The sequence below is a fragment of the Polypterus senegalus genome, chromosome 17, assembly GCF_016835505.1.
Source record: "Polypterus senegalus isolate Bchr_013 chromosome 17, ASM1683550v1, whole genome shotgun sequence".
NCBI lineage: Eukaryota > Metazoa > Chordata > Cladistia > Polypteriformes > Polypteridae > Polypterus > Polypterus senegalus.
In genome coordinates, this window is record NC_053170.1 from 31,122,584 (window position 1) to 31,149,362 (window position 26,779).

General features: G+C 37.9%; 1 protein-coding gene across 15 annotated transcripts in view; it reads left to right on the plus strand.

Annotated features, from left to right (window-relative positions):
* Window positions 1-26,779, plus strand: part of epb41a (erythrocyte membrane protein band 4.1a) — a 234,654-nt gene that overhangs the window by 117,481 nt on the left and 90,394 nt on the right. For all 15 annotated transcript variants that reach the window (XR_005631025.1, XM_039739690.1, XM_039739692.1 and 12 more), the window contains 5 exons: window positions 16,308-16,350; window positions 16,750-16,825; window positions 17,739-17,957; window positions 23,267-23,354; window positions 26,595-26,747. Coding sequence is in view for 14 of the 15 variants with exons in the window: in XM_039739690.1 (XP_039595624.1) it covers window positions 16,308-16,350; window positions 16,750-16,825; window positions 17,739-17,957; window positions 23,267-23,354; window positions 26,595-26,747 (579 nt within the window). In the remaining variant the exon portion in view is untranslated. The remainder of the gene's footprint in view (window positions 1-16,307; window positions 16,351-16,749; window positions 16,826-17,738; window positions 17,958-23,266; window positions 23,355-26,594; window positions 26,748-26,779) is intronic.

Below are 26,779 nucleotides of genomic sequence, written 5' to 3' on the forward strand. Positions count from 1 at the left end.
CAATGTCCGCTAAAGGAAGACAGTGTAAAAAAAACCCGTGCATGCAGTGTGTCAGGTCTCAGATAAAGAAGAAGACGAGCTGTTTATTGATGCAGTAAGAAACGAATCGATGAATGAAACCTGGCATCTTTACAGCGATTGACAAACACGGAATGTAACTTGAACACAACACATCGTACAAATACGACCTGATTGAAAGAAATAATGATAATCAAATCCTTGATGACAGCAACATTCAATAACACTCACAAAACAATTACTGTATATTGACAATCATGTTACGTTATTTTTAAAATGTTCCCTTTTCTTTTCATAACTTCTACTTCTCCACTGCGATACGGGTATATATTTAAATGTATATATATACCCCTATCTACAGTACATACTCTCAGCATAGACAAGCCACATGCTGTGGCTCAATTGTAGAGTCTTAGCCTCTAATGCCGACATTCGAGGTTGATTCGAGAGGGATGCACTGAGTATGTCGCGCTACTGATTCATTTTACCTTCGCATCTCCTTGGTTTGGGGCGTATGAAAAAATATTAGGTTAACGCAGAATCATGTTACGTTATTTTTAAAATGTTTCCCTTTATTAGCACAAGCACAGCTGAGAAGCTTCGATGCATGTACTCCATAGCGCGTTAAAAATACGCATTTAATCACACTTTCAATTCCAAGCAAGCGGGAACTTTTGTCAATGCATCATTTCCTGCTACATCCATTACACTGATGCACACATCACAGCTACAAAAATGTTAGAGTCGGAATAAAGCGCGTTCCTACGACTGATCATTTCGACTTCCAGCGAAGCCTTGATAAAAGCATGGTTTTGTGCACAATGAAAAGCAAGCAAAATTAGATGCATTACAGAAAGCGGACTTTGTGGCTCTTACTGGGGATCATTGGACTTCCGTGACCGTTAGTAATTCTAATTACATCTAATTACAAAATGTTCAATGATCACACTGTTTTAGCCTAATGTACAAAATAATTTTGGCTAAGGTTACTCAGAGTTTAAAGATTAAGTTGGTCAAATTACCTTTTATGTTTCTGACTTATTTTTTAAGAAGAAAAACTGCACTTTATGTTGAAATTTTGGTTATTATTATTTAAAGACAATACTATTCTGAAAATCTACTTAAAGTACTTAAACTACCACTTTATTTTTAAGTCTGCCCAATTTTAACCAGGGATGATATTTTTGTTTCTGTTTTGAATTCAAATGCAGTTTAAAGGCTTTTTTTCAGAAATTAAAACAGCTTCAGTTTACAATATTCATGTACATGTCTATTATTTGATTCTGTAAGCCCACTAAAACACTTTTAAATTAAAAAAAAACATTTGCGATTTGGGGCAAATTTACGTGTCGATTACATACGATTAATCAAGATTAATTCTTACACAGCCTCTAATTAATTGGATTAATTTTTTAATCGAGTCCCACCTAATATATATATATATGTGGATATATATATGTAGATTTGTATATATAAATGTGTATATACAGTATATATGTAGATATGTATATGTGTATATACAGTATGTATATATACAGTATGTATATATATGTATGTGTGTATATGTATATATATATATAACTGTGTATATATATGTGTATAGATGTGTATATATATATATATATATATATATATATATATATATATGCAACACTCATGACAATGACAAAACAATTACATTGTCAATCATGTTACGTTATTATTAAAATGTTTCCTTTTCTTTTTACTTCTCGCTGCCAATTGCTAGGTATTTTGCTATATATATATATATATATATATATATATATATATATATATATATATATATATATATATATATATATATATATATATATATATATAAATAGATAGATATGACAACAACACTCAATATCAATGACAAAACAATTACATTAACAATCATCTTACGTTATTTTTAAAATGTTTGCTTTTCATTTTCATAACTTCTTTAACACACTACTTCTCCGCTAAGCCTGGTATTTTACTAGTATGTATATATATATATATATATATATATATATATATATATAGAAAATACCCGCGCCTCTCAGCGGAGAAGTAGTGTGTTAAAGAAGTAATAAAAAAGAAAAGGAAACATTTTAATAATAATGTAACATGATTGACATTGTCATGAGTGTTGCTGTCATATATATGCCTGCCTAAATAAGTCACCCTTGCTTCGCTCTTACTTTTTTACCGTTCATTTAATCATGGCTAGTGGCGGAAAAATTATTAAATGGAAGGAGGATTACACTGAGTATGGCTTTACCAAAACAATTATTGATGGCGAATCGATTATTCATAAAGCTTGAATTGGTGATCTGTTTTTCTGTGTTAACCTCATATTTTTTCATACTTTTTCTCAAACCAAGGTGGTGCGAGGGTAAAATGAATAGGGATGCGCTGATCAAAGTAATCGGTGTACCAGGAAATCATGCATTGACAAAAGTTCCCCTTTGCTTGTAATGCAAAGTGTGATTAAATGCATTATTTTTAGCAGCGTTATGGAGCACATGCATCGAAGCTTCTCAGCTGTGCTTGTGCTAAGAAAAGGAAAGATTTTAAAAATAACGTAACACAATTGTCAATGTAACCTTTTGTAAGTGGTGCCTGGAGGATTCAGTGTGGAGAAACTCTAGAGACTGCATGTGTATTAACTTGTGGATTTTTCTGTGAGTATTTGGTGGCACTGTGACGAAGTTGCTTCGAAAGATGGCGTTAGCCGCGGAGCTCAGCTCAGAGCGAAATTAGGTAAATGGGAGGAGAGATGATGACGTGACTCCCCCTCCCGCCTTGACTGTCAGTCCCCCACAAACGCAGTCTCTCGGAATTTGCATAAGCACACCCCTTCACCTGCAATTTTAACTTAGTTACAAAGTGATCAAAACTCTCGTTTATATCCTGTGTCCTCTCATTAAACTTGTATCCCGCATTACCCGTGGGCATGAGAAACGCCAGCGGCAGCCTGTCTATGAACTTAATTTAAAGTTTAGGTTTACATCGTGCTTTCTTTCCGAAGTAGCAGCACTCATGAATATGGTAGTATATGTCACTCGCTCGCTTCTTATTGTTTCGCTGCCTTCTCAATTATATAATGTATGTTTTCTTCAGCGCTTCTACGCACTGCGTTGATAGTCAGTTCACGTGATTACGTGGGAGGCGTGATGATGTCACACGAAACTCCGCCCCCCCACGGCTTTCGAGCTGAACTCCATTACAGTAAATTGAGAAAGATACTTTCCAGTTATGACCATTACGTGTAGAATTTCGAAATGAAACCTGCCCAACTTTTGTAAGTAAGCTGTAAGGAATGAACCTGCCAAATTTCAGCCTTCTACCCACACGGGAACTTGGAGAATTAGTGATGAGTCACTCAGTCAGTCAGTGAGGGCTTTGCTTTTTATTAGTATAGACTAGCAGAATACCCGCGCTTCGCAGCGGAGAAGTCGTGTGTTAAAGAAGTTATGAAAAAAGAAAAGGAAACATTTTAAAAATAACGTAAGATGATTGTTAATGTAATTGTTTTGTCACTGATATGAGTGTTGCTGTCATATATATAGACACAGACACACACACATACATATATACAGTATATATACATATATATGCATATATATACATATATAGCAAAATACCCGCGCTTTGCAGCAGAGAAGTAGTGTGTTAAAGAAGTAATGATTAAGAAAAGGAAACATTTTAATAATAATGTAACATGATTGACAATGTAATTGTTTTGTCATTGTCATGAGTGTTGCTGGCATATATATATATATATATATATATATATATATATATATACAGACACACATTTACATACACCTATATCTATATATCTATATCTATTTTATATATGTATATCTATATCTACATATACACACATATATCTATATATACACACATATCTCCTTTGGGGTGCGAGGAGCTGTTGCTGGGGGTGCCAGAATCCACTGAGGAAGAAAAATTAAGATTTTGTACAAATAATGTTTTAAATTTATCTATCCATTCCTAAATAATTAAATGGGCAGGCTATTTCGTATCAGTGCAATATGCTGCTTGTTAAAACGGATGACTCGTAATCTTACGTGCACTTAGTGCTGCGTGGGTATTATGAACTATCGTATTTGTTCAAGTTCTATTTAAATTTTAAATATAAGTAATTTTTATTTGGTCGACAGAAATTTGTTTAGTAGGAATGAAAGTTAAATTTAATCATCATTGCATAAATTTTTCTTCACCATAGAAATTTAAAGACTAAATCCAACTTACATTCCTACCAAAGATATTTCTGGCGACTAAATAGAACCTACTGTAGTATATCCAAATTCGAGCTATTGAGCTGTAAGCCTGCCTGCCTGCGTCACCCTCGTTTCGCTCTTTCTTTTTTTCCGTTCATTTAATCTTGGCTAGTCGTGGAAATATTATAACATGGAAGGAGGATTACACCGAGTATGGCTTTACCAAAACAATCATTGATGTCGAATAAAGTATCTATGATTCCTAAAGCTTAAATTGGTGATCTGGTTTTCTGCGTTAACCTCATATTTTTTCATACTTCTTCCCAAACAGGGGTTGCGAGAGTAAAATGAATCATTAAGTGCTGATATATATATATATATATATATTGAATATATTGAAATAGTTTTACTATCAAATAATGCAAACAGTACGCTGCACGCGTGCTTAGCCCTAATTCTGTGCTCATCAGGCAGTACACACGCTGCACCCACTCTCATGAATCGAACCTAAGGCGTGCGTGCTAAAGGTGAAGCCTCTCATGTTGCGCTATTGTGTGTGGGTCGTTTATTTGACAGTATTGTAGATCGGCGTGTGTGTGTATATGTGTGTGTGTGTATGTATATATATATATATATATATATATATATAATATATATATACACACAGTATATATATATATATATATATATATATATATATATATATATATATATATATATATATATATATATATATATATATATATATATATATACACAGTATATATATATATATATATATATATATATATATATACACAGTATATATATATATATATATAAATAACTTTTGAGAATGCAACGTATAGTTTTGTCCAGGAGGAAAGCAATGTTGCCTCAAATCAATGGCAACTTTTTGTAGGGTGTGTCCCTGAGACTTATTAATTGTCATCGCGAAGCAGAGCCTTACTGGAAATTTGAGGCATTTCAATTCAAATGGGAGATCAGAGGGTATAACGGTGATGCCAGCAATACATTCAGAGTGTGGTGCTCTGCTTTTTCTGTGTAGCTGCCTTCACACAGCCTCTCCGCTGCTTTATAAACGAACGCCATAGAAAGCCATCACCTTGTAAATTGTGTAATGCGTTTTTTGAACAGGTTTGATGCATGGAAGTGATCACTCTACTGCGTTCAGTAAGTTCTCGTGAGCTGCTATCTTGTGTGATGTTGGGATGTCTACGGCTTAATTTAATGTTATCTAAGACCCGGTACTTAAAAGTTTCTGGCTCCACTCCGGTTGTAATATGACGAAGCTGCGCAAGCTCATTTTTGACAATGCAAGTATAGTTGTCCAGGAGAAAAGCAATCTTGCCTGAAATCAATGGCATCGTTTTGTAGGGTCTGTCCTTGAGACTTATTACTTGTCATCAGCAAGCAGCTGAGCCTTACAGGAAATTGGAGGTATCTGAATTGAAATGGGAGATTAGAGGGTATAAAGGGGGCACGAGGAATACATTGAGTGTGGAGAAACTCTAGAGACAGCGTGTGTATTAACTTGTGGATTTTTCTGTGAGTATTTGGTGGGAGTGTGATGAAGTTGCTTCGGACGACGCCGTTAGCCGCGGAGCTCAGCTCAGAGCGAAATTAGGTAAATGGGAGGGGATATGATGACGTGACTCCCCCAACCGCGTTAACTGTCAATCCCCCACAAACACAGTCTCTCGGAATTTGCATAAGCACACCCCTTCACCTGCAATTTTAACTTAGTTACAAAGTGATCAAAACTCTCGTTTATATCCTGCGTCCTCTCATTAAACTTGTATCCCGCATTACCCGTGGGCATGAGAAACACCAGCGGCACCCTGTCTATTAACTTAATTTAAAGTTTAGGTTTACACCTTTCTTTCCGAAGTAGCAGCACTCATGAATATGGTAGTATATGTCACTCACTCGCTTCTTATTGTTTCGCTGCCTTCTCAATTATATAATGCATGTTTTTATAATGCATGTTTTCTTCAGCGCGTTTTGGAGCTCTTCCTGGTTTTCTACGTAGTGCGTTGACAGTCAGTTCACGTGATTACGTGGGAGGCGTGATGATGTCACACGAAACTCCGCCCCCCATGGAACTGGCTGAACCCCATTACAGTAAATGGAGAAAAATACCTTCCAGTTATGACCATTACGCGTAGAATTTCGAAATGAAACCTGCCCAACTTTTGTAAGGAAGCTGTAAGGAATGAGCCTGCCAAATTTCAGCCTTCTACCTACACGGGAACTTGGAGAATTAGTGATGAGTCAGTCAGTGAGTCAGTGAGGGCTTTGCCTTTTATTAGTATAGATTCAGAAAAGCATAGCGACATGATTTTTACATTTATAAGACATATAGAATTATTTCTGCTTTTGCTATAGATTTAATTGCTTAAGTTTCTTTTGTTAATTTCATTATACTTAGCCTTCTCTGTGCAGTTTTTCCCCCTTTGTTGTACCTTTTAATAATGACAATTTAAAACGAGCAGATCAGACCACCAGGCAAACAGTGAAAAATCAAAGGCTGCAACTACTTTAGAGTCAGACCCTGGTAGGAAACTGGTGCCCCCTGTGGAAACTCAACAGGAAAACATGCAAACTTCAGGCAGAGAATACCAGCAACGTGATTCCGTGCGAGACAGCAGCACTACCGCTCTGCCGCCGTGAAACCCCCATGTGTGTAATTAACTGTGTTCATTATTTAAATGAAATGAACAATTTATCTGTAAAATGTAACAAACATACTTTAATGCATTTGATCATGAAAGTGATATCAAGTATAAATCTTAGGATTCTAAATGTGCAAATATTTGGAATATCATAAATGTACTGTAATGTGTTCTGTGTGGTGATGTATTGCTGTTTGCCACTGCTATCCGATCCAGAGGAAGCCATAGAAAAAAAAGACGGCACATAAGATGGTATGTGAGACTTTTAAAGTGTATCGTGTCATTATGATCTGGAATACAGTCAACCCTAGTTTATCATGGTTAATCCGTTTCAGACTCTGCCGCGATAAATGAATTTCCGCGAAGTAGGATTCTTTATTTATAAATTAAATATTTCCGCAGTTAGAGCATAGAAAACCTGTTTACGACCTTCTAAATACATTTTCTAACATCATTAGAGCCTTCTAGACATGAAATAACATCCTTTAGTCAAATGTTTAAACTGTGCTCCATGACAAGACAGAGATGACAGTTCCGTCTCATAATTTAAAAGAATGCAAACATATCTTCCTCTTCAAAGTGTGCGTCAGGAGCAGAGAATGTCAGAGAGAGAGAGCAAAAAAGCAAACAATCAAAAATCAATAGGGCTTTTAAGTTTGCGAGGCACCGCCAGACAAAGCAACTAAAAGGAAGGCAGCAATGTGAAGGTATTCTTTCGGCATTTTTTGGAGGAGCGTCCGTATCCTCTAGGCAAACAGTCTCTGTGTAAACCGCCCCTCTGCTCACACCCCCTCCGTCAGGAGCAGAGAATGTCAGAGAGAGAGAGGCAGAGACAAGCAAACAATCAAAAATCAATATGTGCTGTTTGGGCTTTAAAGTATGCTAAGCGCCGCACGGGAAGCATATCGTATGTCATTGAGGAGTTTTATTTAATATGTACAGTCATGTGAAAACATTAGGACACCCTTTGAAAGCATGTGGTTTTTTGTAACATTTTTAATAAATGGTTATTTCATCTCCGTTTCAACAATACAGAGAGATTAAAGTAATCCAACTAAACAAAGAAAACTGAAGTCTTTTCAAGATCTTCTGTAAATGTCATTCTACAAAAATGCCTATTCTAACTGAGGAAAAAGATAGGACACCCTCACATGTATTCCCTCTTAAATTGGCTCAGATCTCACACAGGTATATCACACCAGGTGCACATAATTAGTAGATCGTTACTCTGCATGTTGAATGAGGCTTGCCCTATTTAAACCTCAGACATTTAGTTTGGTGTGCTCCTGACTGTTGAAGTGAGAGTGAGCACCATGGTGAGAACAAAAGAGCTGTTAGAGGACTTCAGAAAAAAGATTGTAGCAGCCTATGAGTCTGGGAAGGGATTTAAAAAGATCTCAAAAGATTTTGAAATCAGCCATTCCACTGTCCGGAAGATAGTCTACAAGTGGAGGGCTTTCAAAACAACTGCCAACATGCCCAGGACTGGTCGCCCCAGCAAGTTCACCCCAAGAGCAGACCGCAAGATGCTAAAAGAGGTCTCCAAAAACCCTAAAGTGTCATCTCGAGAACTACAGCAGGCTCTGGCTACTGTTGATGTAGAAGTACATGCCTCTACAATCAGAAAGAGACTGTACAAGTTTAACTTGCATGGGAGGTGTGCAAGGAGGAAACCTTTGCTTTCCAAGAGAAACATCGAGGCCAGACTGACATTTGCCAGAGATAAAGTTGACAAAGACCAGGACTTCTGGAATAATGTTCTTTGGACAGATGAGTCCAAAATTGAATTATTTGGACACAACAGCAGATGACATGTTTGGCGTAAACCAAACACAGCATTCCAAGAAAAGAACCTCATACCAACTGTGAAGCATGGAGGTGGAAGTGTCATGGTTTGGGGCTGCTTTGCTGCAGCAGGACCTGGTCAGCTCACCATCATAGAATCCACGATGAATTCTACTGTGTATCAGAAGGTGCTTGAAGAACATGTGAGACCATCAGTTAGAAAATTAAAGCTGAAGCGGAACTGGACCATGCAACATGACAATGACCCAAAACATACTAGTAAATCAACCAAAGATTGGCTGAAAAAGAAGAAATGGAGAGTCCTGGAATGGCCAAGTCAAAGTCCAGATTTGAATCCCATTGAGATGCTGTGGGGTGACTTGAAAAGGGCTGTACGTGCAAGAAACCCCTCAAACATCTCACAGCTGAAAAAGTTCTGCATTGAGGAGTGGGGTAAAATTTCCTCAGACCGATGTCGAAGACTGGTAGATGGCTACAAGAACCGTCTCACTGCAGTTATTTCAGCCAAAGGAGGTAACACTCGCTATTAGGGGCAAGGGTGTCCTATCTTTTTCCTCAGTTAGAATAGGCATTTTTGTAGAATGACATTTACAGAAGATCTTGAAAAGACTTTTCTTCAGTTTTCTTTGTTTAGTTGGATTACTTTAATCTCTCTGTATTGTTGAAACGGAGATGAAATAACCATTTATTAAAAATGTTACAAAAAACCACATGCTTTCAAAGGGTGTCCTAATGTTTTCACATGACTGTAATATGTGCTCTGATTGGGTAGCTTCTCAGCCATCCACCAATAGCGTCCCTTGTATGAAATCAACTGGGCAAAGCAACTGAGGAAGCATGTACCATAAATTAAAAGACCCATTGTCTGCAGAAATCCGCGAACCAGCAAAAAAATCAGTGATACATATTTAAATATGCTTACATTTAAAATTTGCGATAGAGTGAAGCCGCGAAAGTCGAAGCGCGATATAGCGAGGGATCACTGTATACTACGCTTGAATATAAAAGCACTACGAATGCATCTGTATGTCGGCATTTTGCTACACCACGTCGAACCATTCATCAAACATTGAAGCGCGCATATCGATCCCGGAGAATCCGCAAAGTGGCTTTCTGTCACATGTAGATAGTATACAGAGACTCTTGACGACACATTCCAACTTTTAGAACACTACGCCCCCCGACTTTTTGCTGGTAGTGCAACTCGCGCACACGTCCCGTTAATTTCTGAGGAAATTAAAATGAATGCTGGGAACGCATGGCAGCCATGATACGTGCATGTATGCGTTCTGAGCGTGAAGTATAAATGAGCCCTAATGAAAACTCTGCCTTCTCCATCTGTTCTCACTAACATCCTATCCGAAGAGTCTGTTCTTATTAACTAAGTAATTTCCTGATATTGTACCTGTGTAGTAGCTAAAAATGACGACATCATGTGAAACAAGGAGAGTGTGCACAAGTGTTCAGTGCTTTTATTAAAAACAAATATCAAAACAAATCAGTGTCCAAAAAGAAAATTAAGTGCTTGAAAATTCATAAAAAATCCATAATAATACAAACTTAAACAAAAAAAATTTGAAATGAAGTTCAAATTCACTGGCAGGAACAGTCCTTTCTTAAAACCCGGTGCCGCTTTCTTTTAACACTGGCGTCTCCTCTGTTTATCCCGTACGGGCCTTGCAGCACAGGAGTCACCTTACCGAAAGGTGCAGCTGACCTGTTGCAGGTCCAGTTGCCTACTGCTTCATGGCTACGGACCGACTCCCTCGCTGGATTTTGACTTGGGTCTCCAACGGCCGTGGCACTTACACTAGGGTTCTCCTCCCGGGTCTTCTCGACTCCTGCAGCAGGCTGCACAAACCCTGGTCACTCCATCTCCTTGAACAACTCGGCTGGAACAACCACTTCCAACTAAAACCTGTGCGTCGGCCACACACTCCTTCCCAGGGGCTCTTCTCCCAGCCTTCTCTCCCGCAAGCCTGCTCTGTTTCGTTTGTGCCCGCACCAGTCCTTTTCACCTCCTGCCTTCTTCTCTCAGTAACTTCTGTTCTGTCTTTTCTTTTCCATTTCTCATTCTTGCACTTGTTCTTTCCCTTTTGAAATGGGAATGTGGCACAGTTGAGTCGATTAGCAGCTCCTGGCACCAATTACGGTCACAGATGATCCTACTCCTGTTTACTTAGTGTAGGGTCATCTGCTCCTGCACTGCGTCTAGGAGACTCTCGCGCCACGCTACCAAGATGCGAGTGTGGTGATTATTTATTTTAAAAGATGTTTATCAGGCGTGGAACTCACTTTGCCACAAGACCCTGCTATTAGCTATTAGCTTTTCCTTTTACATATGGCTAACACTGGAAGTAGAGCCAAGTTTAGATCATCTGTAAAGGTTTCTTCTGGGCAGCACAATCTGACAGTCCTTCTCCTGAAGATGCAAGCTATGACAACAGTCCCACTATAGCTAACTGATGACGGATTATAAATGTGTGAAGAAATGACCATTTCTCAAGATCTTAATTTATTCTCACAAAAACTGTTAAAATGTGACAATTAGTTTAATTAAGTAGGTATTTTGATTGGCTGAGATGATTGGAAAGAAAAATAGATCGCAAAATAAACTGGATGAATAAAGGTAATAAAATATGCATACAATAATACAGTAATAATAATACACTAACAATAATTTACAGTGCATCCGGAAAGTATTCACAGCGCATCACTTTTTCCACATTTTGTTATGTTACAGCCTTATTCCAAAATGGATTAAATTCATTTTTTTTCCTCAGAATTCTACACACAACACCCCATAATGACAACATGAAAAAAGTTTACTTGAGGTTTTTGCAAATTTATTACAAATAAAAAAACTGAGAAATCACATGTACATAAGTATTCACAGCCTTTGATCAATACTTTGCCGATGCACCTTTGTCAGCAATTACAATCTCAAGTCTTTTTGAATATGATGTCACAAGCTTGGCACTCCTATCCTTGGCCAGTTTCGCCCATTCCTCTTTGCAGCACCTCTCAAACTCCATCAGGTTGGATGGGAAGCGTCGGTGCACAGCCATTTTAAGATCTCTCCAGAGATGTTCAATAGGATTCAAGTCTGGGCTCTGGCTGGGCCACTCAAGGACATTCACAGAATTTTCCTGAAGCCACTTCTTTTATATCATGGCTGTGTGCTTGGCGTTGTTGTCCTGCTGAAAGATGAACCGTCACCCCAGTCTGAGGTCAAGAGCGCTCTGGAGCAGGTTTTCATTCAGGATGTCTCTGTAGATTGCTGCAGTCATCTTTCCCTTTATCCTGACTAGTCTCCCAGTTCCTGCCACTGAAAAACATCCCCACAGCATGATGCTGCCATCACCATTCTTCACTGTAGGGATGGTATTGGCCTGGTGATGAGCGGTGCCTGGTTTCCTCCAAACATGACGCCTGGCATTCATACCAAAGAGTTTAACCTTTGTCTATTCAGACCAGAGAATTTTGTTTCTCATGCTCTGAGAGTCCTTCAGGTGCCTTTTGGCAAATTCCAGGCGGGCTGCCATATGTCTTTTACTAAGGAGTGGCTTCCGTCTGGCCACTCTACCATACAGGCCTGATTGGTGGATTACTGCAGAGATGGTTGTCCTTCTGGAAGGTTCTCCTCTCTCCATAGTGGACCTCTGGAGGTCTGACAGAGTGACCATCGGGTTCTTGGTCACCTCCTTGAATAAGGCCCTTCTTCCCCGATCGCTCAGTTTAGATGGCTGGCCAGCTCTAGGAAGAGTCCTGGTGGCTTCGAACTTCTTCCACTTACGGATAATGGAGGTCACTGTGCTCATTGGGACCTTCAAGGCAGCAGAAATTTTTCTGTAACCTTCCCCAGATTTGTGCCTCGAAACAATCCTGTCTCGGAGGTCTACAGACAGTTCCTTTGACTTCATGCTTGGTTTGTGCTCTGACATGAACTGTCAACTGTGGGACCTTATATAGACAGGTGTGTGCCTTTCCAAATCATGTCCAATCAACTCAATTTACCACAGGTGGGCTCCAATTAAGCTGAAGAAACAGCTTCTTTATAGCGACCGAGTCCGCATGTTCTTGGAGTTCGGTCCACGCCGTCTGTACGAAAGGGTTACAGTGGCGCTCACGTTCGCGTCCAACAATCCCATCCTCGACACCTTTCTCCCAGTTTACTAGTGGAAAACGGTGGGACATAGTTTCCTCTTGCGTGAGCGATGTCCTAAAGGGGTTGGTGCTAATTGCGGTGGCTTTGGAAAACTTTGCTTCCAGGTCAGCGTCTACCCCTAGTTTTGTTGCCATTCACAGTTTCTTAGTTACACACTCCACCGAGAGAATGCAGCAATTTTCTTTCAGTTTTACAAACTTCGTGTCACTCACTAGTGCTGGCAGGAATAATCCCGGACGAGCCCCCAGTGTTACCTTTCCTGCCTGTCTCCGGACCGTGGTCGGGGTAACGCAGGGGAGCTTCTCCTTCTTCGTGTCCAGTGGTGTGAAGCTCCAGGACCAGAGCAATGTGCTCTGGGTTAAAACCCTGTCCCTGAGTTTCCTTCTCCTAATTTACAGCAGGGAGTGACACACAAGGCTTGACTGCTCAGTGGTTGACTTTATTATCTCTTTTTAAGGTGCCTGTTTTCGCTTAACAGAGACCAAAAACACAAGAGCCCCACCATGCCGTCAACAAACACTCAATCCCAAAACTCCACCCCGCAAAACCTGACAACTCCACCCACATTCAGTATAATTGGGATGTCGGGCTGCTATTTTAAGCTCTGATCCCAACAAGAGTCAGACTTTGAAGGATTTGAAGAAGACACTTAGGGCCACTTTATTATATGCGAGGGATTTGAATACGAATTTAATTGAAATATTCTAACTGTAAGTAAATGAATAAAAATGTTTTTGGAGTTTTAATTTTGGCTTACTAAAATTCTTCAAAAATTAAAATGTTGAAAGTCTGGGCCCAGGTACATTGGGTATAATTATGAAATTCAAAGAATTTGATAGGCTGTCAAGCTTTACCCTCGACTTATACACGGGTCATAACAAATTTCATAATTTTTGGCTTAAATAATACACTCGACTTATCTGCGAGGTCGACTAATAGGCGAGTATCTAGTATGCACATGTGCTTTCTCAATTTTTTTATTTTTAATAAATTTGCAAAAACCTCAAGTAAACCTTTTTCACGTTGTCATTATTGGGTGTTGTGTGTAGAATTCTGAGGAAAAAAATGAATTTAATCCATTTTGGAATAAGGCTGTAGCATAACAAAATGTGAAATAAGTGATGCGCTGTGAATACTTTCCGGATGCACTGTATTATTACAGTAGTATATTTTGATAAAGAGAGAGTACTTTTATTATTAAATCTGTTCTTACCCTTAATGAAGCTGTAATTTTCTTGCATGCAAAGGCAACTGAGGTTGACGTTACTGTACTGCACAAAATCCATTGGCAATATGTACAGGTACAAAAGGCCTGGATGACACCACCAATCATTTTTATAAATCTTAAAGTGCAACTTGCAAAGTAAAAAGTGTTTCCTTTTAAACATAATACACCACAACACATTAAATATTGAACAAACATTTTTATATTTTCACTTTCTTTTTAATTCTTTTATACATTTTAATGCTTTTTCCATTTTTAAACTTTTGACAAATTTTTTTAGCCTCTTTCACAATGACACTTGCAGCCCTAACACTCACTTTCCGATAGTGCAATTTAAAATGCTTGGACCTTCCTGAGCTAGTAGTAAACTGCATATCATATTCTGGTCCAGCTTACTCTTTTAAAATTTCAAATAGGTTTAGCACCTTAGCCAAGACTGGTATGGTGCTTAGCAGGATGTGACTCTCTTTCTGGTTCTCTGTTCATTTCATATAGCAATTTTCCCTTATCAAATATGGGTCCCTCTCACTGCTTCGTTAATATTTTTTTCTTTCAACTGAACAGATCCTTTTACAACTTCCAAAATATTTTGCACATATTCTTGAGGATGGTCTAGATTGTGGAATGAGGCATACATAACTTGTGTCCAATAATAATAATAACGTTTTTCTTCCTTATGTTGTTTTATTAATTTTAATTTACTTTCAATGTCTATTACTCTCTTGTTTTTCTTTGGGACCACTTATAGAACTTGTTTGAGAGCATTTGGGGGCCATGATGCACATAAATAGCACTGAAATAGTCACACTAGCTTGTGAGGATCTTACCATAACTGTTTGTTTACACACTGTAAACTTGTGTGGTATACAGGTCATCACATAATCATTCATTCATCCACTACAGGATGCTGCTTGATTCGGTCTAAGGTAGCTCAGTCATTAAGGCGAGCAGTCATCGGGTGCATATCTATATACTGTATTACATGTTGTGTGGATGTATATATTTTTTTGTGTGTGTTTGTTGGTATTGTATTGTTGTCACTGTTTTCACAAGACATGCAAGTAAGAATTTCTTTGTACTATGGCACATCTGACTATAAATTTAAACTTGCCTTGGGGGAATGTGAAGTCCCTGAACTTGACACTGACTAGTTTGGTAGCTGTTTTGGACTGAATGATAACCTTGAAACACTTGGTGATCTGCATCAAACACAGTAGCATGTATCCGGGAAAATGAAAATAAGTGTCAAACACACGACGGACATGGTTTTGTTTTGTGGAAAGTACTATCATGACATACAAACTACCGATTTGACTGAAATTAATACTGTATACTGTATGTTCAAAGTTCTGGTTACATTATGTTCCTCTTTATCCTGATTTCCAACTCAGGCACCCAAAACCATTTTTTATTAAAACTCTTAATCTTTAGATTTATTTTAATAGGCATTTCAATTTTTGTTTTGCTTCTGTGCTTTCCAGTGCTGCCACACGTGTAGGAGGTGCAGGGAATTCCTTATGTCTCATCAGCAGTATCTCTATTTTTTTTATCCTGTAATGCTTGTAATCTGCTTAAAGAAAATATAAATTCCTGCATATGTTTTGATTGAAAAAAGATCCAGTTCAGGAGTGCTTTAGAGGAACTAGCACACATGTAGTAACAAGCTGTAAGCATGGGAAGCCCATACCAGTACACAAAATGCACTTCGATTGCAATACCCATAGAGTCATTACAGACAGTATTTTAGACATATGAGTGATCATCCTTAAAACCCTCATTAATTTCATGCAAGACAAAAAAAAATTGTGAGGTGGCATTGATTTACCTATAATAATTTGTCTTAAGCTTAATATAGAAGAACCTACTAAGGCAAGAAACATAATCCATACGAATATCAAAAGAAGTAACGTAAATGTCTGAAACTGTGAAACCAGAGAAAATTCATCTTACAGTTCTTCATCTTGGTTCCTAGGGATATTTTTTTTTAAACCATGTTTAATTTATGATTTACTCACAATGTACATGTCAGTGATAACACTTGATGCAACATCAGAAAATTCACGCTTGCTTAAAAAATTAATTTAAAAATGTCTTTTTGTCTTGTGTTATTGATGTTAAATGCCTTTCATAGCTGTGCATACTAAAGTTAAAATTATTTTTCTTTTCCCTTTATTTGCTAGACTTGGCTAGACCTTACAAAGGAGATTAGAAAACAGACTCAAGGTAAGGGAAAAGCAACTCATTTTGGCTGGTTTTGGATCCTAGCAACCCTAAATGAAGGTTGTGATAACTGATATTATGCCTCAGCAGTTCAGTGTAATGCTGTTGATTTTGGCTCGGAGTAAAAATTGCCATAGTCATGAGCATGATTGTAGAATTAATGTCAGAAATATGCACTTGTTCAGCTCAGCCCAGTGCCGCTCAGCGAACTGAATAACAAGACTATAGGCATTGGAAACCTAGCGGTATAGTAGATAACTACACCTTGTTTCCATGCTGTTGTCCTAATACTGGATATTTTGGGTCTCCCTTTATAATTTGTTAGCTTTATCAACATTCTCCTTGTGCCATAAAGATTGGTAATTGTGTTTTTATTTGTGACATCTTGTCATTGCTTTACAGGAATTCCATGTAGTTTCACATTTAATGTGAAATTCTACCCTCCGGATCCAGCCCAGCTGACAGAGGACATTACAAGGCAAGTTTCAAGGATGTTTATCATAAACTGTAGGGAAATGTCAGTTGAAGTGTTTTTTTGCAGGTTTCTGCTGTGCATCAGTAAACAGGTAAATTAAATAAATTTTAAATGCATAGTTTTAAAATTACCAGTAAGTGTATTGCGTGTCTAATCAGAGTAACAGTTAGTATGTTCCAGCTTTACTGTTTTGAAAGTATGTTTTTTCTTGTTGCTGTCGTAAGTGCATAATAAAGTTTCTGCTATGTATATAGTGTAAGCAATTACTCAAATCTATATGTCATAAAAATTATACAGAATATATCCAAATTAAAACTTAAACTGTCCAAACTTTTTGTTGACTTTTCTGCTTTTAACCTGTTAGACAAAATGCTGAATGATCTACTCATTATATAGGTCATGTTCAGATATTTGCAGTGACCAGTTTATATCCAATATCAAACCCTGAGGTAGACGCATCCTTTTTGATTTAGACACCCTAGTTCAGAGCCCCACTATTAAAGATGTATCGAACTACTCACATATGGATAGCTACAGTGCCCATGTTGGTGTGCCCTCTTTAACTGTTTTGCTTCTTTCAAAACTGTGTCTTTCGATACTGAAAAATTCTCTAATTTTAGCAGTAGAATTCATAATGGTGGCAACAGGCATGCACTTTTTCATTTTCAGTAAATTCAGAGTCATTTTTATGCATACTTAAAACCTAACATGTAAATTGTACAGGTTTATATCCAGTTTATATTTGACCATCATGTATAAGCTTAAACACACTCATTTTTACAGTGGGCAAAGTCTCATAATAAAAACTTTGATTTTGTTTGTTCTTTTGCTGCCCAGTTTTGGTATTTAATATGTATGACTTTTATGTTTAAGACTGTTATGAACTGTAAAATTATACTCTTCGTTTTTTCCACAGGTATTATCTCTGTCTTCAGCTGAGGCAGGACATTGTCAGTGGAAGGCTGCCATGTTCTTTTGTTACTTTGGCATTGCTTGGTTCCTACACAGTGCAATCTGAGCTGGGCGAGTATGACCCGGACCTCCATGGCACAAGCTACGTCACTGATATTAAGTTGGCTCCTTCTCAGTCCAAGGAGCTGGAAGAAAAAGTAATGGAGCTTCATCGCAATTACAGGCAAGTTAAATTATTGCATTGCTTTTTCCATCTATAATACTGATTGAAAGGTTAATTCTAGTCGAGTTTAGATGCCAAAAGTCAAATATCAAGTTCCATTTCCCTTTTGGTAAAAACAGATGGGTGAAACTGTTTTTCAGACAAAAAAGTGAGTGCAAGTGAGATAATTTTTTGCAGGATGTGGTGCCTAGTAAGTCACAAGTTACCGTTTTCATGTGCAGTTGATCTGAACTACGATCTGCATTGACCCATGTGTGGCATTCCTTTATAGCAAAAATTTAAGGAGGGATTTACTGAGATTCAGAAAATTACCAATCTTCTATGTGATCATGCATTGTAGACAGACTACATGATGTTAGCTTTATTGATGTTTTTTGGTGGAATACATACAATAATTAATAAGCTGTGTACTGAAGTCAGGCTGGCTTTTTTCTTTGGCCACAAATAATTTTCTCTTGGCTTGCATTGCAAAATCTTTTCCATCCACAAGGTGAAGCAGAGAGCTTTGAGACCAATCAGGCATGTGTATGCTTTTACTTGTCTCATTTGCAGCCCAGTTTAGCAATCATGCTAGTAGGTAAGTCGGTCCATAATGGAAGTGTGCAGAATATACTCTTTTTCTAGGAATAAAATAATATTTTCTTAGTTTGAGGTTTGGTGCTATATATATATATATGATGGCTAATGACATTTTATTAAAATAAGAGGGGCCAATGATTCAAAGCTCCGTTTGCCCCTTGTGTGATGAGACACTACAAACACAAGCAACTGTAGAAACTGCCTTAATTATATTAAAATAGTGTTGCAAATGAAATACATGTTCAGTGCTCTACTTTTGCTTCACTGCCCACCAAAAAGATCTTTGCATATCACTGTGGTGTTGTTCTTGGCAAATACCAAACATTGAAAAACGTTTGTGTCCCATTATACAAATTCTGCATTTACTTTGTGCACATGCTTCCAAACGTGATGTAGTTTTGTTTGCATGCATTCATGTTTCTTGTTTTCCAAAGTGCCATCTGCTGGTGAAAGTAGTACAATCACATTAGAAAAGGGCCTGCATATTTCAGGTTGGAGGAAGATGATCCCCTTTAAAAATCTGTGCTTATCAAGTAGTCAGTACTGTATTACCTCCATGGGCACCAATTTGTCATAAATATTGGCAACCATTGGCAATATTTGTTGCTCAGGTTTGTCACTGGTATTAAAATAGCAACAGAGGACAATTAGTAATTCTTTTATTTAAGCAAAGTATTTAAAATTCTGGCTGATTTGAGCAGCCTGGTCTTCCATATACTACAGAGTGGCAGTTCTGAATACCTCTAGGCTGGTTTGAAGTTCTTCCATTTTAAATTTTTTGGAAATTCACAATTTATAATAACAAGATTGATGGAAGTTCTTGGCTTGAAACGTGTATTTTTATTACTTAATTAAAAAATAAAATTGCAATCACAGCAATGATTGTGATGATAGTAATAATAGTAATCCTTCCCTAGAAGTGGCATAAGAGAGACAGGCACGGCAAAATAAATACTAATCAACAATATAATGGCAAAATTGAACTTTGAATGCATTCCTAAAGGTTAACGTTGTCACATATTGAAATTAAATTACTTTTTTAAATTTCATGTTTAATACAGTACTTTAAAAAATATTAAATCTTAATGCATGTTCTTGATACCACAGGTGGTGGAGACAGGTAAGGAATTACATTCAGAATTTATTTTTTTAGAAAGTTAAACTATATAAAGATAACTTTTCTTGAAGAAATTAATTTGTTCAAAAGTCTTGGTGATTTTTGGCCACTCAAAAATCAACAAAATGCCTAAAGACCACCAATAGTGCAGTCTGCTGTAAATATTAACAGTAGTTTAAAAAATGTTCATTATTAAAAACAATGTTAATTTTGAGGCTTCAACAGCTTCTGACATTGTAACACATTCACCAAGCAGCATTAGTAAAGCAGAGCAACCTTTAGTAAATATTACTCCTGTAGTGCTTTTCAAACATTTGTTTGTGGCGATGTCCCCACTTGTTGTTTAAAAATTATGTTCTATGTCCCAAAGTAAAAGGTAGAGAAAGCAGCTGAGCAAGTGACAAAATCTAGAAAGTTGGATATGTCCATCCATCCATTTTCCAACCCGCTGAATCCAAACTCAGGGTTACGGGGGGTCTGCTGGAGCCAATCCCAGCCAACACAGGGCACAAGGCAGGAACCAATCCTGGACAGGGTGCCAACCCACTGCAGGACACACACACCAAGCACACACTAGGGCCAATTCAGAATCGCCAATCCACCTAACTGGCATGTCTTTGGACTGTGGGAGGAAACCGGAGCGCCCGGAGGAAACCCACGCAGACATGGGAAGAACATGCAAACTCCACGCAGGTTGGACCCAGGAAGTGAACTCGGGTCTCCTAACTACGAGGCAGCAGTGCTACCACTGCGCCACCGTGCCGCCCAAGTTGGATATGTACGCAAGTAAAATTTATTTATAAAGGGCCTTTCACAGACAAAACATCACAAAGCTCTGTACAACCATAAAACGCATAAAGTACAAACCAAATGTAGCAACAACAATAAAGAGAAGCAAAGTAGAATAACAAGAACAAAACTAACAATAAACTAAAAGTGCAAGCAGAGACTACTCAGCTATGTTCAAACGCCTCCTTAAACAAAAATGTCTTAAGTTGCTTACTAAAGGCATCAACTGACTCAGCTGTGCACAGTTCTAGAGAAAGATCATTCCAGAGCCTTGGTGCAGCAGACTGAAATGGACAATCCCCCCTTAGCTTGAGTCGGTGTACGAGAGATGACTAAAAGTACATTTCTTTTAATGGTTTATCTTTTAAATGTTTGTTTTTCCTACTTCAGAGGTCTTAGGTGTCAACAACCAAATTACTTGTATTATTTTTGTTGCTATTAATATTATTCTTACTATGTTTCTATGGTTACATAATATTTTTCAACTAGCTATTGTCCATGAATGAAACATTCCCCCCATTTTAAGATTGCATGCATTCTTTTCTGCTTTTCCTAGTGACTTTGCTTTTGTTGATGGTCAGTGCAAAACACAATTTTACAATAAAGTTGGTTTTTTTTATTTAAATTGAAACAGGTGAATACTAGGAATAATGTGAAATTTGACTGTCATGTTATCATTATTAGATGCTTACTATTTTAATTTGTTTTGATGTTCATTTAAGTGCAGTATTTCTTTCTGTGTTTTTTGTCAGTTGTCTATAGTTGTCCTTTAAAGCCTGCAGGTGCAAATGTATATTCAAAGCAGTGTTTGAAGTGGATACACATAAGTGTCAGTAGTTTATATACTACATGGATGTATTAATGTGAAGTGTGGGGAGCAGTAACTTTGAGCATCACAACATAATTTTTGTGAATTCCCCATTAGACATTCAAGCACCAATATTTAAGACCATTCTGTTTCCTTTGGAGAAATAATGGACTACAGTAATCCCTCCTCAATCGCGGGGGTTGCGTTCCAAACCCCCCTGCGGTAGGTGAAAATCCGCGAAGTAGAAACCATATGTTTGTATGGTTATTTTTATATATTTTAAACCCTTATAAACTCTCCCAAACTGTTTATAAATATTCCCCACACAGTTATACAGCATAAACCCTTTGTATTCTCTTAGTTATTAGGTAAGATTCATAGAAATTATGTATGTAAACACAGTTTATATACAGTAAAACCTAAATATTATTTTAGATATCTAGTGTCTCCGATATCACATATGTTACAGCCATTACGATAGACAGGCCACCAGCAATAAATACGTACAATGCAAGAAAAATTGTATATACAGTAAATGTGTGTACAGTGACACTAAACGTACGTATATGTACTTAGTACTGTAAGTAGAAAATTAATAATGGTTACTCACCAACAATGACATGATGACTTGTCCGATAACGATGAGTTTAGTTTTACTGCACAACAAAGGAGAGCATTACAGCTCTTCTAAAGGAGCCTGTTCAGGCGACTGTGTAGCACCGCCGTTGTTGTTCTTCAATCCAAATCCCTAAAGCAGATTCCATCCAGACTACTGCCTTATTACATCCACTTACAACTCGTTTTGCACCCTGGTTAAAAGGACACTGAGGCCATGGATCTTACATTCCTTTCCTACTTTTTAAATAAAAAGAATCATAGCCTCATTGATGCCGTAATGGCGTCTTACAGTGGTGTAGCTTTTCCCTTCCTTCAACATATCCAAAATGTTTACCTTTTCGGCAATCGTTAACATCTTCTGTTGGTGCTTGGGCACGGCCCCTGAAGCAGGAGCAGATCGTTTTGGAGCCACAATGAAGGGCTTGACTATGCACAAAGATAAACACAAAAGAGCACAAAAGTTAACTCTGTACACAGCGAAACACGTTGATGCTGAATGAGCGAGGCGAGACTTCCTGGTTAACGCCACAAAATCGAATTCAGCACTCCGTCGCTGAGCCATTCAGCACACAGGAACTTAACTCCGTGCTCTGATTTGTTAGCTTCTCAGCCATCCGCCAATAGCGTCTCTTGTATGAAATCATCTGGGCAAACCAACTGAGGAAGCATGTACAGGAAGTAAAAAGACCCATTGTCTGCAGAACCCGCGAAGCAGCGAAAAATCCACGTTATATATTTAGATATGCTTACATATAAAATCCGCGATAGAGTGGAGCCGCGAAAGTCGAAGCGCGAAATAGCGAGGGATAACTGTATAGATCTGTCAGGCAGACCACAGTTTCTGAGGCTTGAGAACTATGTCATTGGAACGCCACAAGTAACAGTTATGTTCTTTTACGCTGTACACATCACCTCAGATTATAAATATAACACCAGATCATGTCACTTGCAGAAAGTATCAGATGATAAAACTGAAATAACATTTTTTTAATTTATCGGCTTCAACCAGTTGATGTTGTTTTTCAGTATGAGCCATATATTTCATTGTTTAAGGATTAAAGATAATTATTTAGTTGTGCGCTGCATGATTAATTTTGTTTTTCTTAGGGAGGATGGCATTCACATACATATTTGATTTCTAAACTGGTCTACAACCACCTTTGTAATGTAGCTACATTTAGCCTTTCTGGTGTGCCTCAAGTTTTAATGGAGGGGTTATACTTACTATGTTTTGGGGGAAAAAATAGCCTGAAATAAACAAGGTATAACAGGTTTCTAATAGATTTTAACTTAGAATTTGTTAGCCTTTTTCCAAAAGATTGTTATGAATGATGGCCATATTTAAAAAAATATTGCTTACAATAGTGAGCAAGCTAACCTATACGTCCTTCTTTTCAGATCAATGACACCTGCCCAGGCAGATATGCAGTTTCTGGAAAATGCAAAAAAGCTCTCCATGTATGGTGTGGATCTTCATCAGGCTAAGGTAACATTTTTATAGTGTAATATTTTTCAGTATTTTAGTTAATCAATTATCTTGGATTATCTCTGATTATCTATTGAGTATTTGGAAGTGAGGGTATATATGGTGCATTTTCTCTCAGAGAAATTTTTAAAAACCACAAATCTTTTTGATTTTGCTCTGTGGGTATGCCTGTTGAACCTGGCATCTCTTTCTTTCACCAGTAAGTCTCTGTTTAGTGGGGGCCTTTAAGCCACTCTTGGCCCAGCATCAGGGGTGTTCTTTTAAATAAAAAAAGTTCATGCCTTAAAGTTGGGGTCAGCATTGTGGCAGAAATCCTGTAGATCCCATTGCAACACTGGCAATACATTTTTTTCCATAAGGGCAACAAATGAAAAGCACAAAAATGAGGTAAACATTTAAACTGCTACATACATTAAAACCATATTAGAATGCTCATTGGTTGTAAAAATGGAAGATTCTGAAACCTCATGAGACAACGTAGCACACTGCCCAGTCTCCCTTGCTGCAGTGAAATGAATGAAATTGTCATGTGGTGGTGGTGTGTTTTTTAAAACATACCTCATGCTTCACACACATTACCAAGTTGTGCTGCATAGAGGCTGAAAACATATACATATTATACAGTAATCCCTCGCTATATCGCGCTTCGACTTTCGCGGCTTCACTCTATCGTGGATTTTAAATGTAAGCATATCTAAATATATATCACAGATTTTTCGCTGGTTCGAGGATTTCTGCGGACAATGTGGCTTTTAATTTATGGTACATGCTTGTTTGCCCAGTTGATTTCATACAAGGGACGCTATTGGCGGATGGCTTAGAAGCTACCCAATCAGAGCATGTATTATATATTAACTAAAACTCCTCAATGATATACGATATGCTTCCCGCGTGGTGCTTGATTGTTTGCTTTTCTCTGTCTCTCTCACTCTCTGACATTCTCTGCGCCTGACGGAGGGGGTGTGAGCAGAGGGGCTGTTTGCACAGAGGCTGTTTGCCTAGAGGATACGGACGCTCCTCTACAAAATGCCGCTTTATCACGGTGCTTCGGCATACTTAAAAGCCCAAAAGCACGTATTGATTTTTTGATTGTTTGCTTTTCTCTCGCTCTCTCTCTTTCTCTCTGACATTCTCTGCTCCTGACACGCATTCTTTGAAGAGAACATATGTTTGCATTCTTTTAATTGTGAGAAAGAACTGTCATCTCTGTCTTGTCATGGAGCACAGTTTAAACTTTTGACTAAAGGGTGTTATTTCATGTCTAGAGGGCTCTAATAATGTTAACAGTGTAGGAGAGTTTATAAGGGCTTAAAATATATAAAAATAACCGAACAAACATTTGGTTTCTACTTCGCGGATTTTCATCTATCGCGGGGGGTTCTGGAACGCAACCCCCGCGATCGAGGAGGGATTACTGTATATATATTTGTACACATTAGACCACAACAGCATACCACGAGCAGCAATCTAGATATGACACATTTAGAAATGACATTTCTAAATCATGTCACAACAAAGATGAATGGACAAAACAGGAAACAAGCTGGTCAAGAATTATGAACAATACTATAGTGGTCTTCAACAATCTCCAAGTACAAGTTTAAAACACTTATCTAAATTGATTAATTCTACTTTAGGTTTAGAAACAGGATTTGATTTCTTTGAAAAAGAAACCCGTCATCAGAATAAATGTAACTATTAACATTAAGAAAAAAATACCTTAATATATTTGACACAGTACCTTGCCTTCTTTTGCCACTTCCTTCTGGAAAGTTTCCACTGGTTTTGCCTCTGCCTTAACGTCTACTCTTCTTTCTTCTTCTGGCACATGACTGACTGCTGCAGTAATGACATGCTGATCCCGTGTATCAGCAACCAGACCTGTATGGCTGCCTACAACAGCAGGCGGATGTGAAATGACTGGAGCACTCACAGGTCGAGCACTTTTGTCAGGTGTCACAACCACTGAAGCTACATGAGGAAAAACGGAGACAACGAATTAAAAATTTAAGCAATACTTTACCCAAAACTAGATTAGCAAAAAGACCAGTGCAGACAAATTCACATCATTCGGCTGAGGCTATATTTGAAACTACCATAAATACTTTCTCTCTGACATTCTCTGCTCCTGACACGCATTCTTTGAAGAGAAGATATGTTTGCATTCTTTTAATTGTGAGAAAGAACTGTCATCTCTGTCTTGTCATGGAGCACAGTTTAAACTTTTGACAAAAGGGTGTTATTTCATGTCTAGAGGGCTCTAATAATGTTAACAATGTGGGAGAGTGTATAAGGGCTTAAAATATATAAAAATAACCATACAAACATATGGTTTCTACTTCGTGGATTTTCATCTATCGCGGGGGGTTCTGGAACGCAACCCCGCGATCGAGGAGGGATTACTGTACTTGGAATAGCTGAAATTAGTAGATCTATTGTTTGTTTACACAGTCTGATGAAGACTAATTCCCTGTCAAGTTTTTTTTTTGAAAATGACAGAAATAGATCTACCCTGATTTATATTGTGAAAAAATAAATGGCCGTAATGTGCCAAAATTAAGTGCATTTAACAGGGTAAAATGAGAATGCGGTCAAGAGTGACATGAAACAAGATGGAATTTTGTTTAGTGGCAAGGAGCAGGATTGGAAATTCAGTACTGCACAGACCTCTACCTTGAAATCACCTTCCAGTTTACATTTTCTCTGGGATAGGGAGAAGGGTACTCTTCTAACCCTGGGATCTGCGTGCTGCCATCTGTCAGCCTGGAGGAGTTTGCCAGGCTTCCTGCCAGCCATCCAGGAACATTTTATCTGTCTCTTTCTTCTGTGGAGAAAATAGCTTTGGACTGATTGTGACAGATATAGGGCTTATGGATATGTTTTTTAAGCCTGTCGCACTTTACTGTATTTATCCAATCTATATCTGAGCATTTTACTGTTACTGAGTGCAATTTAGACTTATTTAATCAACTAATTCTGGTTCGTAATTAAAAATGTATTTTAAATTTAATATAGAATAATGTTTTGGGTAGCATGATGGGTTGGTTTGCATTTTTACAAATTTTGTCAATGTCTGTTGGGTTTTCCTTGTACAATTCTTGGACATGTGTGAAAGGTAAATTGGCTCCTGTAAAGTTTTAGTGGGGGTGTGTGCATGCTTGGATTAAGCAGATTTGAATATGTTGGTTTGTTTTTGCAAGTGTTTTCCAAACCTAATTTATATATGCCTTCTGTTTCTAGGATTTAGAGGGTGTGGATATAATGCTTGGTGTTTGTTCCAGTGGCCTCCTTGTTTATAAGGACAAGCTGAGGATTAACCGCTTTCCATGGCCCAAGGTTCTCAAGATCTCATACAAACGCAGTAGTTTCTTCATTAAGATTCGTCCTTCTGAGGTGTGTTGTCTTAGCAGTATCTTTTTCTGAGA